At 33.4% G+C, this 12,300-nt stretch overlaps 1 protein-coding gene across 2 annotated transcripts in view; it reads left to right on the top strand.

The window, feature by feature from the left end:
- Window positions 1-12,300, top strand: part of nipbla (NIPBL cohesin loading factor a) — a 94,129-nt gene that overhangs the window by 70,551 nt on the left and 11,278 nt on the right. For both annotated transcript variants that reach the window (XM_056457315.1, XM_056457316.1), the window contains exons 35-39: window positions 1,629-1,877; window positions 3,632-3,722; window positions 5,039-5,212; window positions 7,278-7,468; window positions 9,901-10,008. In XM_056457315.1, coding sequence (XP_056313290.1) covers window positions 1,629-1,877; window positions 3,632-3,722; window positions 5,039-5,212; window positions 7,278-7,468; window positions 9,901-10,008 — 813 coding nt within the window. The remainder of the gene's footprint in view (window positions 1-1,628; window positions 1,878-3,631; window positions 3,723-5,038; window positions 5,213-7,277; window positions 7,469-9,900; window positions 10,009-12,300) is intronic.

The following is a 12,300-nucleotide window of genomic DNA, read 5'->3' as shown; positions in this document are numbered from 1 at the left end:
TTTTGTCTGGAGTTAAAACATTTTATAATTTATTCATTATTATTATTTTAATTATTATTATTTACTGTATCCAGTTATTTTGATGGCATGTTCTTATGTATTTATTTTCTTAATTTGGTATTCATGTATTTATTGTTGTTTTGTTGAGTTAATGAATGAGAGGTTAGGGGATGGGATTAATAATGGACAATACATTACTGTTTACCTCGCAATATTTAATTTGTGTTTTCATACAAAAGACCAATAAAAAAGATTGAAATAAAATTAATGAAAATCTATATTAATCATTTATGACATTATTATTTTAAGTTATTGTAATTATTTTAAGTTTAATTTATTGGCTAAAGAACAAACCACTTGTCCAGTGAGTTGCCTAGTTAACCTAATTAATAGGGATGCACCGAAATGAAAATTGTTGGCTGAAACCGAAAATGAGGAAAGCAAGGCCGAAACATCGAATGAAATATAATTATTAGCACCATTTTATTTATGATTGTCACTGTGTAGCCTTATTATAATCAAGGCATAAATTAATATTAAAGTTAAATGTTAATTATGTAAGTTAAAGTTAATATGTTCATTACAATCTGTTTACTTAACTTCAGCTACTGCGGCGCCCATTGCCGTATGTTGCCAGAAACTACAATGAAACGCTTAGAAAAGGCACTTAGGTAAGGGTGAGAGTTGCTCTCTCTTAATGAAATCTTTTATCTCAGAGATTTTTCGCATCCTTAACTTAAATTACTTAAGCACTTTCAAGCAACCTGACACTGATCTCTTTCTCCTGCGTTGCTCCCTCTTTCATTGGAATCTCAGCTTCCATCATGGTCTGGATCATTTAGCATGCACGGTGCTTTATTTACGCATTCAAGTAATGATCTTTATAATATGGACCGATGACAGTTGCGGTGAAGTGCATAGGATCTGAACAGATCAAATAGACACCCTGCAGACATGCTGCTTCAGTTTCTGTTTGCATCAGCATCATACTGTTTAGGCTGTGTTGTTTCGATGATAAAAATCTTTCAGCGGAAAACTGAAAATGGACTTTTGGACCATTTTTGACTAAAATAGGCCAGTGGTTTGTGCGCCGGCATATGGTGCGGCAACGCTCTGGGCGTCCCGAGTTCAAATCCCGACTAGTGGACCTTTCCCGATCCTACCTGCAGACATGGTACTTCAGACAAGCACCTGCAGGCCACGGTTTCTGTTTGCATCATCACAACACACTGTTTCGGCTGTGTTGTTTCGGTGATTAAAATCTTTCAGCTGAAAACTGAAAATGGACTTTTGGGCCATTTTCAGCAAAAAGATTTCGGTTGCCAAATATTCGGTGCATCCCTACTAATTAACCTAGCTGAATACTAGTATCTTGCAAGACAACTAGTCAAATATTATGTACTGTCATCATGGCACAGATGAAAGAAATTAGTTATTAAAAATGTATTAAATGTAATGTATTAAATGTAATGTATTAAAATTTCTGTTAAAAACGTGCATTTAAAAAAAAAATCTCTGTAAAACAGCACTTGTGAAAATCTGTGATCTTATATTAACATTGTTGACATAAATGTTTTTGAAAACTTTTATATGACAAGTGTTCTTCTCTCTTTCTCTGTTTGGTCCAGGTTGTCCAGTACTGTGTGAGCTGTTTGGGTGCGATCGTGAATAAAGTCACCCATAACTATAAGTTTGTGTGGGCCTGTTTTAATCGTTATTATGGGGCTCTGACTAAGTTAAAGATCCAGCATCAGGAGGGAACGAACAGCATGGCATTGGCTGCCACCAAAGCAGCCCTGCTCAGATCTCTGTTCACCGCTGGCGCGCTCTGCAGACACTTCGACTTTGATCTGGAGCAGTTCAAGGGCACTACTAAGGTAGCACAACCTTCCTACATGCATACAATTGAAGTCAAAATGATTAGTCCTCCCTGTGAATTTTTTTTTCAAATAATTTGCCAATGATGTTTAACAGAGCAAGGAATTTTTCACAGTATTTGCTGTAATGTTTTTTCTTCTGGAGAAAGTCTTATTTGTTTTATTTCGGCTAGAATAAAAGCAGTTTATAATTGTTTAAAAATCATTTTAAGGTCAAAATTATTAGCCCCTTTAAGCAATATTTTTTTCAGATTGTCTAGAGAACAAACCATTGTTATAAAATGACCTGCCTAATTAGAGCTGCATGGTATTGGACAAATTTTACATTGTGAATTGTTTTCCGCTGCGATATATATTGCAATATAAATACAATTTCACCAGTTTCACTGTTTGCAAAGACATTACTTTAGATTGATTAGAAAGATTTTGTATTGGAGTGAAATGTAAACATTTTTCTATGTAATTTATTATATACAAATAATAAACAAACTACAGTCATAAATAAACACAATGGAGCAAATATTAAAGTGAAATAAATCACGCCTTATGGTTTCTTGGAGAGAGTAACCGTATTCAGGTGCAGAAATTGTCATATAAATAAATAAAATGAATGTTATTAAACCTTCATGCACTACTAAAGTGCTTTAAACTCTCTTAAATTGCTAACATAGTCACAGGCCTATGCAGAAACACATGCAGATGATAAACTTTCACTGTATTATGTTTCAGTTCTGTAGTGTCTTCACAAATCTTGTGTTTTGATCTGTGGTTTCTGGCCATCTATAATCCCAACTCAACATTGCATATCTTGTGATGTGACTGTTGCGGATGCATACCTTGCAATACCGATGCTCAAACGATATACTGTGCAGGCCTATGCCTAATTATCCTATGTTGCCTAATTAACATTGTTAAGCCTTTAAATGTCACTTTAAGCTGAATAGTATCTTGAAAAATATCTCGTCTAATATGTACTGTCATCATGGCAAAGATAAAATACATCAGTTTTTAGAAATTAGTTATTAAAACTATTATGATCAGAAAAAATCTCTCTGTAAACAGAAATTAATTGGGGGAAAAATATTCAAGAGGGGTTATAATTTAGGAGGGCTAATGATTTTTTACTAGACTTTAACTCTACCTTACTAACTATTAATAAGCAGCTAATTAGTTGCTTATTGAGCTAAAATGCTTGATTAATTCTGAGTTAATGGTTTGATAATTGCTTGAATTGTGCATTAAAATAAAGCGTAAACCAGGGTGTTTGCAGGGTGAATATTTGGTACATCTCTAATATCAACACACTTTCCCATTGTTGCACATTTCTGCTGTGTTATTGGCTTTTAGATCAATATAAAGTAAAAAAGTCCAGAACTTATCATTGTTATTGACAAATTTTATCACAGTTCAGTACAATATTGTTTATCGGCCCAACCTTATACAACACACAATAAAATGTTTAGTAAAACTCTATTTATAACTAGTATTATAATAGATAATACTAAGAGTTTTTTAAAGTTTTGTTGAAAAAAAATTGTATGTATACAACAAAGGTCTGCTTGATTTGTTACGTTGTTTAAATTATGTGTTTAAGAAATGACTAATTAGAATTAGTTTTTGATAGGCAAGTATTTATTTATTTATTTTTTAGTATTTGTTTATTTGTTATTACATGAACTGCAATGGTTTTGGACGCTTTTCTTTCATTTATGTTTGTCTGTAATGTTTTTTAAACATTGTTTTGTTTTTGGCAGGTTGTTATAAAGGAGAAGGTTTTGGAATTATTACTGTATTTCACCAATCATGAGGACGAGGAAGTTAAATGCAAAGCCATCATTGGGTTGGGTAAGATGACATGTTCATTGTTATTTTCATTTTAGGATTGTAATATATTTTATATTTCTTGTTTAAATTTGTATTTTTTTATTAATTATTAATGCACCTTTGTCATTTTAATTAATATTTCTATATAGTGTTTTAAATATTAGTATTTTTAACTTGAAATAAATTTTAGTTATTTAAAGCTGAAGTATTTTTTTTCATCAGTTATTTGTTTTTTTTATGTTAACAGTAATAACACTTCTGTAGAACTGGGTGTTGTTTGCTTTTTTTAGGATTAGACTTGCATATTTTCTCAGCTTTTTATTGCAGAACATGTTCTCTGTCAGATTTGTTTCATATACTGCATCATCGCAAAATTTTACTTGGTCTGTAATTTAATACAAATAATAATTAAAGAAATGTTCTGTTTATTTTCAGTTTATTTTGAGTTTTTTTAATACAGTGGTCAGTTTCTCGAATTTGCAGTTTCGCGAATCTTTTTGTGTGCAATTTGACATGCTTTTTTCTTTTACAGCGCTTCAATTAGCTTGCCAAATTAACATAAATCTTCGATTACTAGCTGTGTGTTTCATAAAGGATGCAAAAAGGGTTGTAACTGTCTGCAGCAAGACCATCGTAAAGGGTGTCGCACACCGGATGTGCCTCACCATGCATTTCAGAATTGTAAACGTAGACTTCTACGCGGCTCCGCAAGCTGGCGGCTGTCTGCGGTGCCCAGCTATGACTCGGGACACTGTTCATATTTCGGCCGCACCACAGAGCGCCATCTGAATTATTACATTTTAAATAACATGCAAATGTGTGCGTCCGGTGTATGTTACTTCCAACTGTCATATGCACGGCGCATCTAGTGCGTGACCCACCTTAAGGATGGAGTCCGCTTTAGCTTTGTGGATCAGTGACTGCAGGAAAAAGAACATTACGCCGGATGCCAACATTATCCGCACAAAAGTTAAAAAGCTTTATGAACCCTTTGCTAACAGCGATGAATGTTTGCGCCTGACAACAGGTTTTGATCTTTGGTTTCATTCTATAATACTGGACTTATTTATCTACAAATGTTTGAACTTTGAGAGTTTTAAACAAGAGAGAAAATATGAAAATGTTAATGCCTGTCAGAGAAAAGTGTATAAAGTGTGTAGTGAGGGGTTTTACAGCCTTAAACTACTATAATAATTGTAAAAAAAATAAACTTTGTTGATTGCGTATTATTTTTAGAATGTAACTTCATCGAACAATGAGGGACCGCTGTAATGTACAATAAAAATAAAATCAGTTTTAACCCTAATACTTAATCATTTCAATCCCATGTTCTGCAGGCTTCCTGTTCATTATGCACCCGAGTCAGATGTTCGTTCCCGAGGTGAAGACTCTGTATAACGGGCTTCTGTCTGATAACCGGAGCTCCATCACACTGAAGATCCAGGTGTTGAAGAACCTTCAGATGTACCTTCAGGAAGAGGATACACGCATGCAGGAGGCAGACAGAGAATGTGAGTGTCCACTCCATTGTGATCGTTCATTGGGCAGCGCAGTAACTTATTCTTTTTTCTCAAAAGTATTTTTATTGAACATGATAGATATGAAACGTACAGTACAAATAGCTTTTCACTTTTTCTTTTTTTTTTTTACACAACAAACAAAACAAAACGTGTCTCACACATACATTTAGGTTCTATAAAATATATAAATAATATTAAGATAAAATACAAATAAATAATAATATTAAGTAAAACATATTTTACTCCTGTATATAAAAGTAAAGAAAAAAAGGAAAAATTAAATAAATAAATAAAATAACATGGAAAGGTTCTACTCTTCTAAAATGACTGAGGGGTCCATCTTCTTTATATGATCTAAAACAGGTTGCCAGGTGGGAAAAAACATACCTCTTAAGGTCAGGTGGTGTAGAAGCTCCATAAGCCATTGCTTAAAGGTTGGAGGAAATGTTTCCTTCTATTTTGAGCAGTAGCTTATCATTTTAACATAGCCTGTATTAGAGTTTTTCCGATCTCAGAAATGATTACTAAATCAAGCAAATGCTAGAAAATTAAATGCAAAAGATGCAATATGTGAATGGTGCTTAGTTAGTAGACCCAGTCATAGTTATTCCAGTGTGCCGTGGGTATTAGTCTCGGTGTACAAGCTCGAAACTTTAAAATAGCGCACAGTTGGTGTAACTTTTAGTTGCAGCAGTTTTGTTCCGTACAGAAACACGGTGTTGAAGCCTTTACCATAAATTAACCGGGACTAATTAAAGCACGTTTAATAGTGAAAGTTTTCTTGAGTTGCAGTATAATCACAGAGAGTTGGAACAGATCTTTTAACCCTAGTTTCTTGTGGACATGATTATACACTTTAATACTGAGACATGGTAATAAGCGCCAGGCAGTTATTATCAGTGGACAGGGAAACCCACACTGCCATGCATCTTGTTTATATTCCTCCAATAAGACTGTGAACAATTTTTATCTGGGCAGACTTTAAATGAAATATTTTTAAATGTGAATCCTTCTAAAATTGTAAAACTTTTATCAAAAGTAAACCTTAAACGGTTTTAGATTTTTATCTCGTATATTATCATTATTATTTATGTATTTTACCTTGTGTATTATTTATTGCTGTTGGAGACTTTTTAATGTTAGAATATTTTCATAACTATAGAAAAGTGCTATTTATAAAATGTGGTAAACTTGATCTTTTTTTTTGCAATGACAAGAAGCTGAAGTGGCAATAAACTCAAAATTATCTCTCTATCTCTCAAAATTAATTCTCCCCAAATAGCTCACAAAATTTGATTTTGCATGTCAGGTGCCGCTCGAGTCCAATGGTTCTTGAGTTTTCTTAAGTCAAATGGTTCTTTAAGTCCGATGGTTCTTGGGAAAAAAAAACTGATTCCCGAGGACTCTAGAGATTGTGCAGTGCCATTAATGTGATCCAAGACCTGTGAAGAGATGATGCCAAGGTATCCATAATTCTGGACCAGGCCGTATCCTGAGCAGACGCTGTGGCGGTCATGGAGGAGCAGACAGCATGAGACCCGAGTGACAGACGAGTCTTTGCACTGATCCTGTGCGCAAGCCTGAACACCTGTCGGTGACCTACTCACACCTGCAGCTTCTCCACAATGGAGATCCAGCGTTTTCCGGCGCCTAGACTGCAGCTCTGCACAAAAAGTTTGGTCAGAGGAGAAATGGTCGTGCCCAACTGAGCCTGGTTTCTCTCAAGGTTTTTTTTTCTTCTTCACTTTCGTCAATTGGTGACGTTTGTTCCACGCCGCTGTCACCAGTGGCTTGCTTGGTGGAGCTGCGCATTGATGAATTTTCTCTTGAGTGTTTGGGCTTTCAACAGTGAAAATTAAACCACACAGAACTGAACTAAACTGAAACTCTGAAAACTGAATTGTCAGTTTCAATCTACTAGAACTTCTATGTGAAGCTGCTTTGACACAATCTACAATGTAAAAGCTCTATAGAAATGCAGATGAATTGAATTGATTTGACTTACTGTGACTATGAATTCCACCCTAAAATGAGGCATGTGTTTGTACATTTTCAGGGAATAAACTGTCGAAGCAGGAGGACCTGAAAGAGATGGGTGACATCTCGTCTGGTATGAGCAGCTCCATCATGCAGCTTTATTTGAAGCAGGTGCTGGAGTCGTTTTTCCACACACAGTCCAGTGTACGACACTTTGCCCTCAATGTCATCGCTCTGACACTCAGTCAGGGACTCATACACCCTGTACAGGTAAACAAAAAATCCTACAACAGCACTTTTTAATTACAGAACAAACACTAAATCATAAGCTTTTGCATACAAATACATGTTTTGGGGTGTTTTGCTTAGCCTTGATATAGTTGCAATCCTCTGATTTTTAGGATATGTACATATGAATATAAAGCATGGGTAAAATATAAAGCAAAATGTAATAATAAAATATCCGCTATTCAAAAGTTTGCAGTCTGGAAATAGGTTTATTTTAAAAAAATACAATTTAAAGAGAAATATTATTACTATTTTGAAATTATTGTTTCCTATATTAATCTATTTTGAAAAGTAACTAAAATAAGTCTATTGGATTTACTAAACGACATAGTGTTGTCACGATTCTGAAATTCAGTACCAATCGGTACTGACATTTATAAACGTCCATTTTCCAGGCTTTAAGACTCTCCAGTGTCCTTATATCTGTATTTACACACAGTAAACAATGGTAAGCTAAGTGGACTGGTGACCTTCATGGCCAATCACAGTCATTTCTGTTGAGCACGTGGACACAATCAGCGCTGTTTAAGAATGCGCTAAAATGTTAGCAGGAAATGGACGTTTTTAAAACTTCAGTATCAGTTGGTACCAAATTCGAGTATCGTGACAACACTAAAAGGACATCTGCTTAAAGAAGTTGCTCCAAAATGTTAATATTGCAATAATATTCAGCATCTTTTGCATTTCCCTATTTTTAATAAGACAGCTTTTTTATCTGGAGAGACTTTAAAGGAGTTTCTTTTTAAATGTGAATGTTTCAATAATTGTTTTATAAAAGGCAAGTCTTAAAAACTGTTTTAGAGGTTTGTCTTTTATGTATTTATTGTTGTTTGTCTTATTAACATAAATACATTATTTTGGAAAAGTGTTTTAGAAAGTGTATCTTTTTTGTCATGATGTATCATTTAAGCTGATGATTAAAGTTTTAAAGCAGTAAATTCTCTCTTTAAAAGTAGCTTATTCCTGTGATGCAAAGCTGAATTATCAGGCTTCAGAGTCACATGATCATCCAGAAATCATTCTAATTTGATGATGAAGAAAAATTTTATTTATTAATGTTGAAAACTGTTGTGCTGCTTAAGTTGTTTGAAAAAAAATAAATAAATAAAAGTTCCCAGTGGAAACCATTTTTCGGATCAGCCAAATAGGGGAGGAGACAAATGTCATTTGTTTTCCATTTATTACAAAAACAGCACTGCTAGACACTTGGTTTTAACAAACAGAACTCAGAACCTGTAATTTTATTACAAATAAAATGAAGGAATAATCGGCTGAATAAAAACAAATAGTAAAATATTCAGTACTGTGAAACTTCACTGTTACTATTACTGTTGTTGATGACGCTAAATGTAGAAATCTAACATTATAATTAGTACAACCCATATTTATTTTTAGTCTCATTTTCAATAAATAACTCCATTATTCACTCATAAAACGTCATGTTTCATTGCTAAATGAATAATTTTTGAAGAATTATTCAGTGGCATGTTTTTGATGGCTGGTTGTCGCCACCTTTTGGTTAAATAATGTAATTGCTGCCTACATGTAAACCATATCTAAACTATAAACTGTTCTCCCAGTACTTCTGTGTTATTAAACTGTTTATCACTTCATGTCTAACTCAAAAGACTAAAGACTAAATCTCTTTCTTGATTTTTGTGTTTTCCAAACAGATTTGAATGCAGCAATTCAAAGGCTTAATAAACATATGTAGATCACCATCATTTATAATTTGTTGCGTGGGTGTTTTATTTATTATTCTTGCAGCTTACACTGAATGCTTTAATACAGGCTAAACAGGTGGTGACAGAAAACACCTTTAATTACCTAAGAAACCCACCACATCCTGAATAACCCACTATGACTTTTTCCGTCATCATTACATTTTACAGGAAAGCCTAAATGCTTTCATACATGTAGATTAATCGAGAGGTCGCCTCTCTCATTCAAATCACAAGTTAAAAAAGTATTAATCCATGGGTCACGTGTGTTCTGTACCGTGGGTTGTGATCCGTACGAATCACGGATCAACCATGATCCGTTACACCCTAATTTTTTTTAGCATTCTTTATTGACTGGAAACAGATATTTTTGATGGTAAAACTATAATCAGGCCATTCTACTTTTGATGAACTTGTGCTTCATTTCTGAAAAAGAAAAACTGAAACATTTTAAAAATAGTAGTATTAATATTATTTTCATAATAACATCTGACTAATTTGGTCATACTTTGAGGCAGGATCAAGATTGCTCTTTGTATCACAGTTTAATTTATTTAAATCCATTCCACATTTTCCATCACAATCAACAAAAAAGGTGCATGTCTGGGTTTAGTCCAGCTCATCACTGTCACAGCATTGGCATTGGCAGCAGAACTTGCACACTAACACAGACTCGTCACTTTTCCTTCACAGTGTGTTCCATATCTGATCGCGATGGGCACAGACGCAGAGCCCACCATGAGGAACAAAGCAGACCAGCAGCTGGTGGAGATTGATAAGAAGTACACTGGATTCATCCATGTGAGCATCAATCCACACACCTTGGCATACGTTTCATCATTTACATGCATGAATTTATAATGTGGATCATTCAGGTTTACTATTCCTCTTGATCAAATGCATTTGAAATTTGGTCTCCCATGGTACAATCTTACACTGGGAAACAAAGGTAAATGCCTAAATAGTAAGCTAGAATGATCTGGTTTATGGATACATGTGCTTGTAAACAAAAGTTTAACAATTCATATGTATATAGAAGCAATTGCAATATTTTAGGGGAAAAATAATTTTCAAAATCATATATATTTAATATTCTATATTTATTGGTATTTGTTGAAATATTTTCATATTAGTTTCATTTAATAAGTTTTTTTTTTTTGTTTAAATTTAGTAATAATTTAGTAGAAGGAGTGTTCATTAGACTGTCATGAAACTTTAATGAAAGAGGTGACACCATGAATGTGAATGAGATTTTATGCATGCTTAAAATAACTGTTATTTAGCGTGTCATTCTCTTAGTTGTGTCATTTTAAATTCAAAGATGACATTGTTTGTTATAACAACTTGACATAAATACATCACCACCAGTCTTCATCTTTGTCACGACAACCTAACTTTACCAAGACTTGTCATAAATCTGTCATAAACATGATTGTCATAAGGTACAGGTTTCCCTCGCTTCTTGAAAGTGCTTCATATTTTCAGACAAATGAATTCAAGGCCTGGAAAGTGCTTAAAAAACACAGGTACTTGACAGTGCTTGAATTTAAAGTTTGCTGAATTAAAGTTTTAAAAATTGTACTGTGCTACTTTCAAAAATTAAACAAAAAAACTAAGAAATTCTTAATTTAAACATCTTACATTTCAATCTTACACATGAACTATGACAAATAATGCATTTTATTAATACTTCTGAAACCACATTTGAATATTGCTAGGATTGAAATCAACTAGGGATGCTCATAATAACCGATTCACCATTAACCGAAAGTTTTTAACCGATTAATGGTGTCAGTTAAACGATTAAAAATATAATTTTAGTTTTTTTGTTGGCTGCATAAATGTGCAACACATATTTGTTAACTTTCGGGGTGGTAACACGTGCAACCACACATGCCTACAGATATATATTGCCAAAGAAGCTAAATGAAAGAATATTTCTGGTCATAGTTTGACATGGACGAGTTGATGCCTCAGTCTTTGATTTGTGTCATAAATATTAAAGTTTATTTACAGAATTGGAGAAAGAAGTTTTGCAAAGTCATTACTTTAAAACAATGACTTCTAATAAAAATGTTGACAGAGGTTTATGATATAATAATAACAGCGGAGCATTAATTAAATGCATATTTTCCGTGGAGCGATTGATTTGAGGTAGCATGATATTTTTATTTGACAAAAACATGATAGGGAAAAAACAGGCTATGCTGGTTCTTAAAAAAGATTCAGTCAGTGTTTTCGTTTTGCAATCTAAAATTGCCATTTAAGTGAAAAATATCTAGGGCAGGCTTATTTTTTAAGTTTATTCTTTTTTCTATGCTGTTGGAAACACTGCAAATGTGTTAAGATGCTCTTTTGTTATGTTCCGTTGTTAATGTTTGCATGTTAAAAAATCCGTATTTTAAAATGCAATATTTTATGTGTCAGACACAAAATAGTCACATCAATTTTTTATATTAAATAATGATTTAATATTATTCTGACCAGTTAACAGTTAATATGCAGTTGTTGGTTGGCAAAATTAACCGAAATGAGCATCCATAAAGTCAAATAATTGTATTAAAGTTCTTTGAATGTGACTTTTCGAACGGTTGTTTAAAAAGGTCAACATATAAGTACAAGTATAAGTAAAATGTTAAGTACAGGAATGACTTTCATGGTGCTCTATATGCTTAGGATGTATATTACAAAGGTTCTCGATTTAAAATATTAGTGATTTTAAAAGTTCTTGAAATTGGTGTCCATAAAAGCCTGGAGGCATTATAATTGTATCCTGAATATTTTTCTGATCCTGTTTTCAGTGTAACAAACTGTGTTTGACATTAAAATGTCTCATTAAAAGTGTCATTACGTTGACATTACTGTCAAATAATTTTAACAGAGTCTTTCATTTTTTATGACAAATTCAGCTTGTACCGCTGTAGTTGAGGTTAAAAGAATACTAATGACGCTGTTATACAATTCATGAGACTGTTATAATGGGTTCATGACCATCATCTTTATGACAGATTTATGCAACATAGGTACATTCTGGAAATGTCCCCCTATATACATTTCTGGAGATCACAAATTATGTAGCCAGAGGAACGTATG

This window comes from Danio aesculapii, chromosome 5 (assembly GCF_903798145.1).
Source record: "Danio aesculapii chromosome 5, fDanAes4.1, whole genome shotgun sequence".
Lineage (NCBI taxonomy): Eukaryota > Metazoa > Chordata > Actinopteri > Cypriniformes > Danionidae > Danio > Danio aesculapii.
Note: the sequence above shows the minus strand (reverse complement) of the source record. Positions and strands in the feature narration are given on the sequence as shown.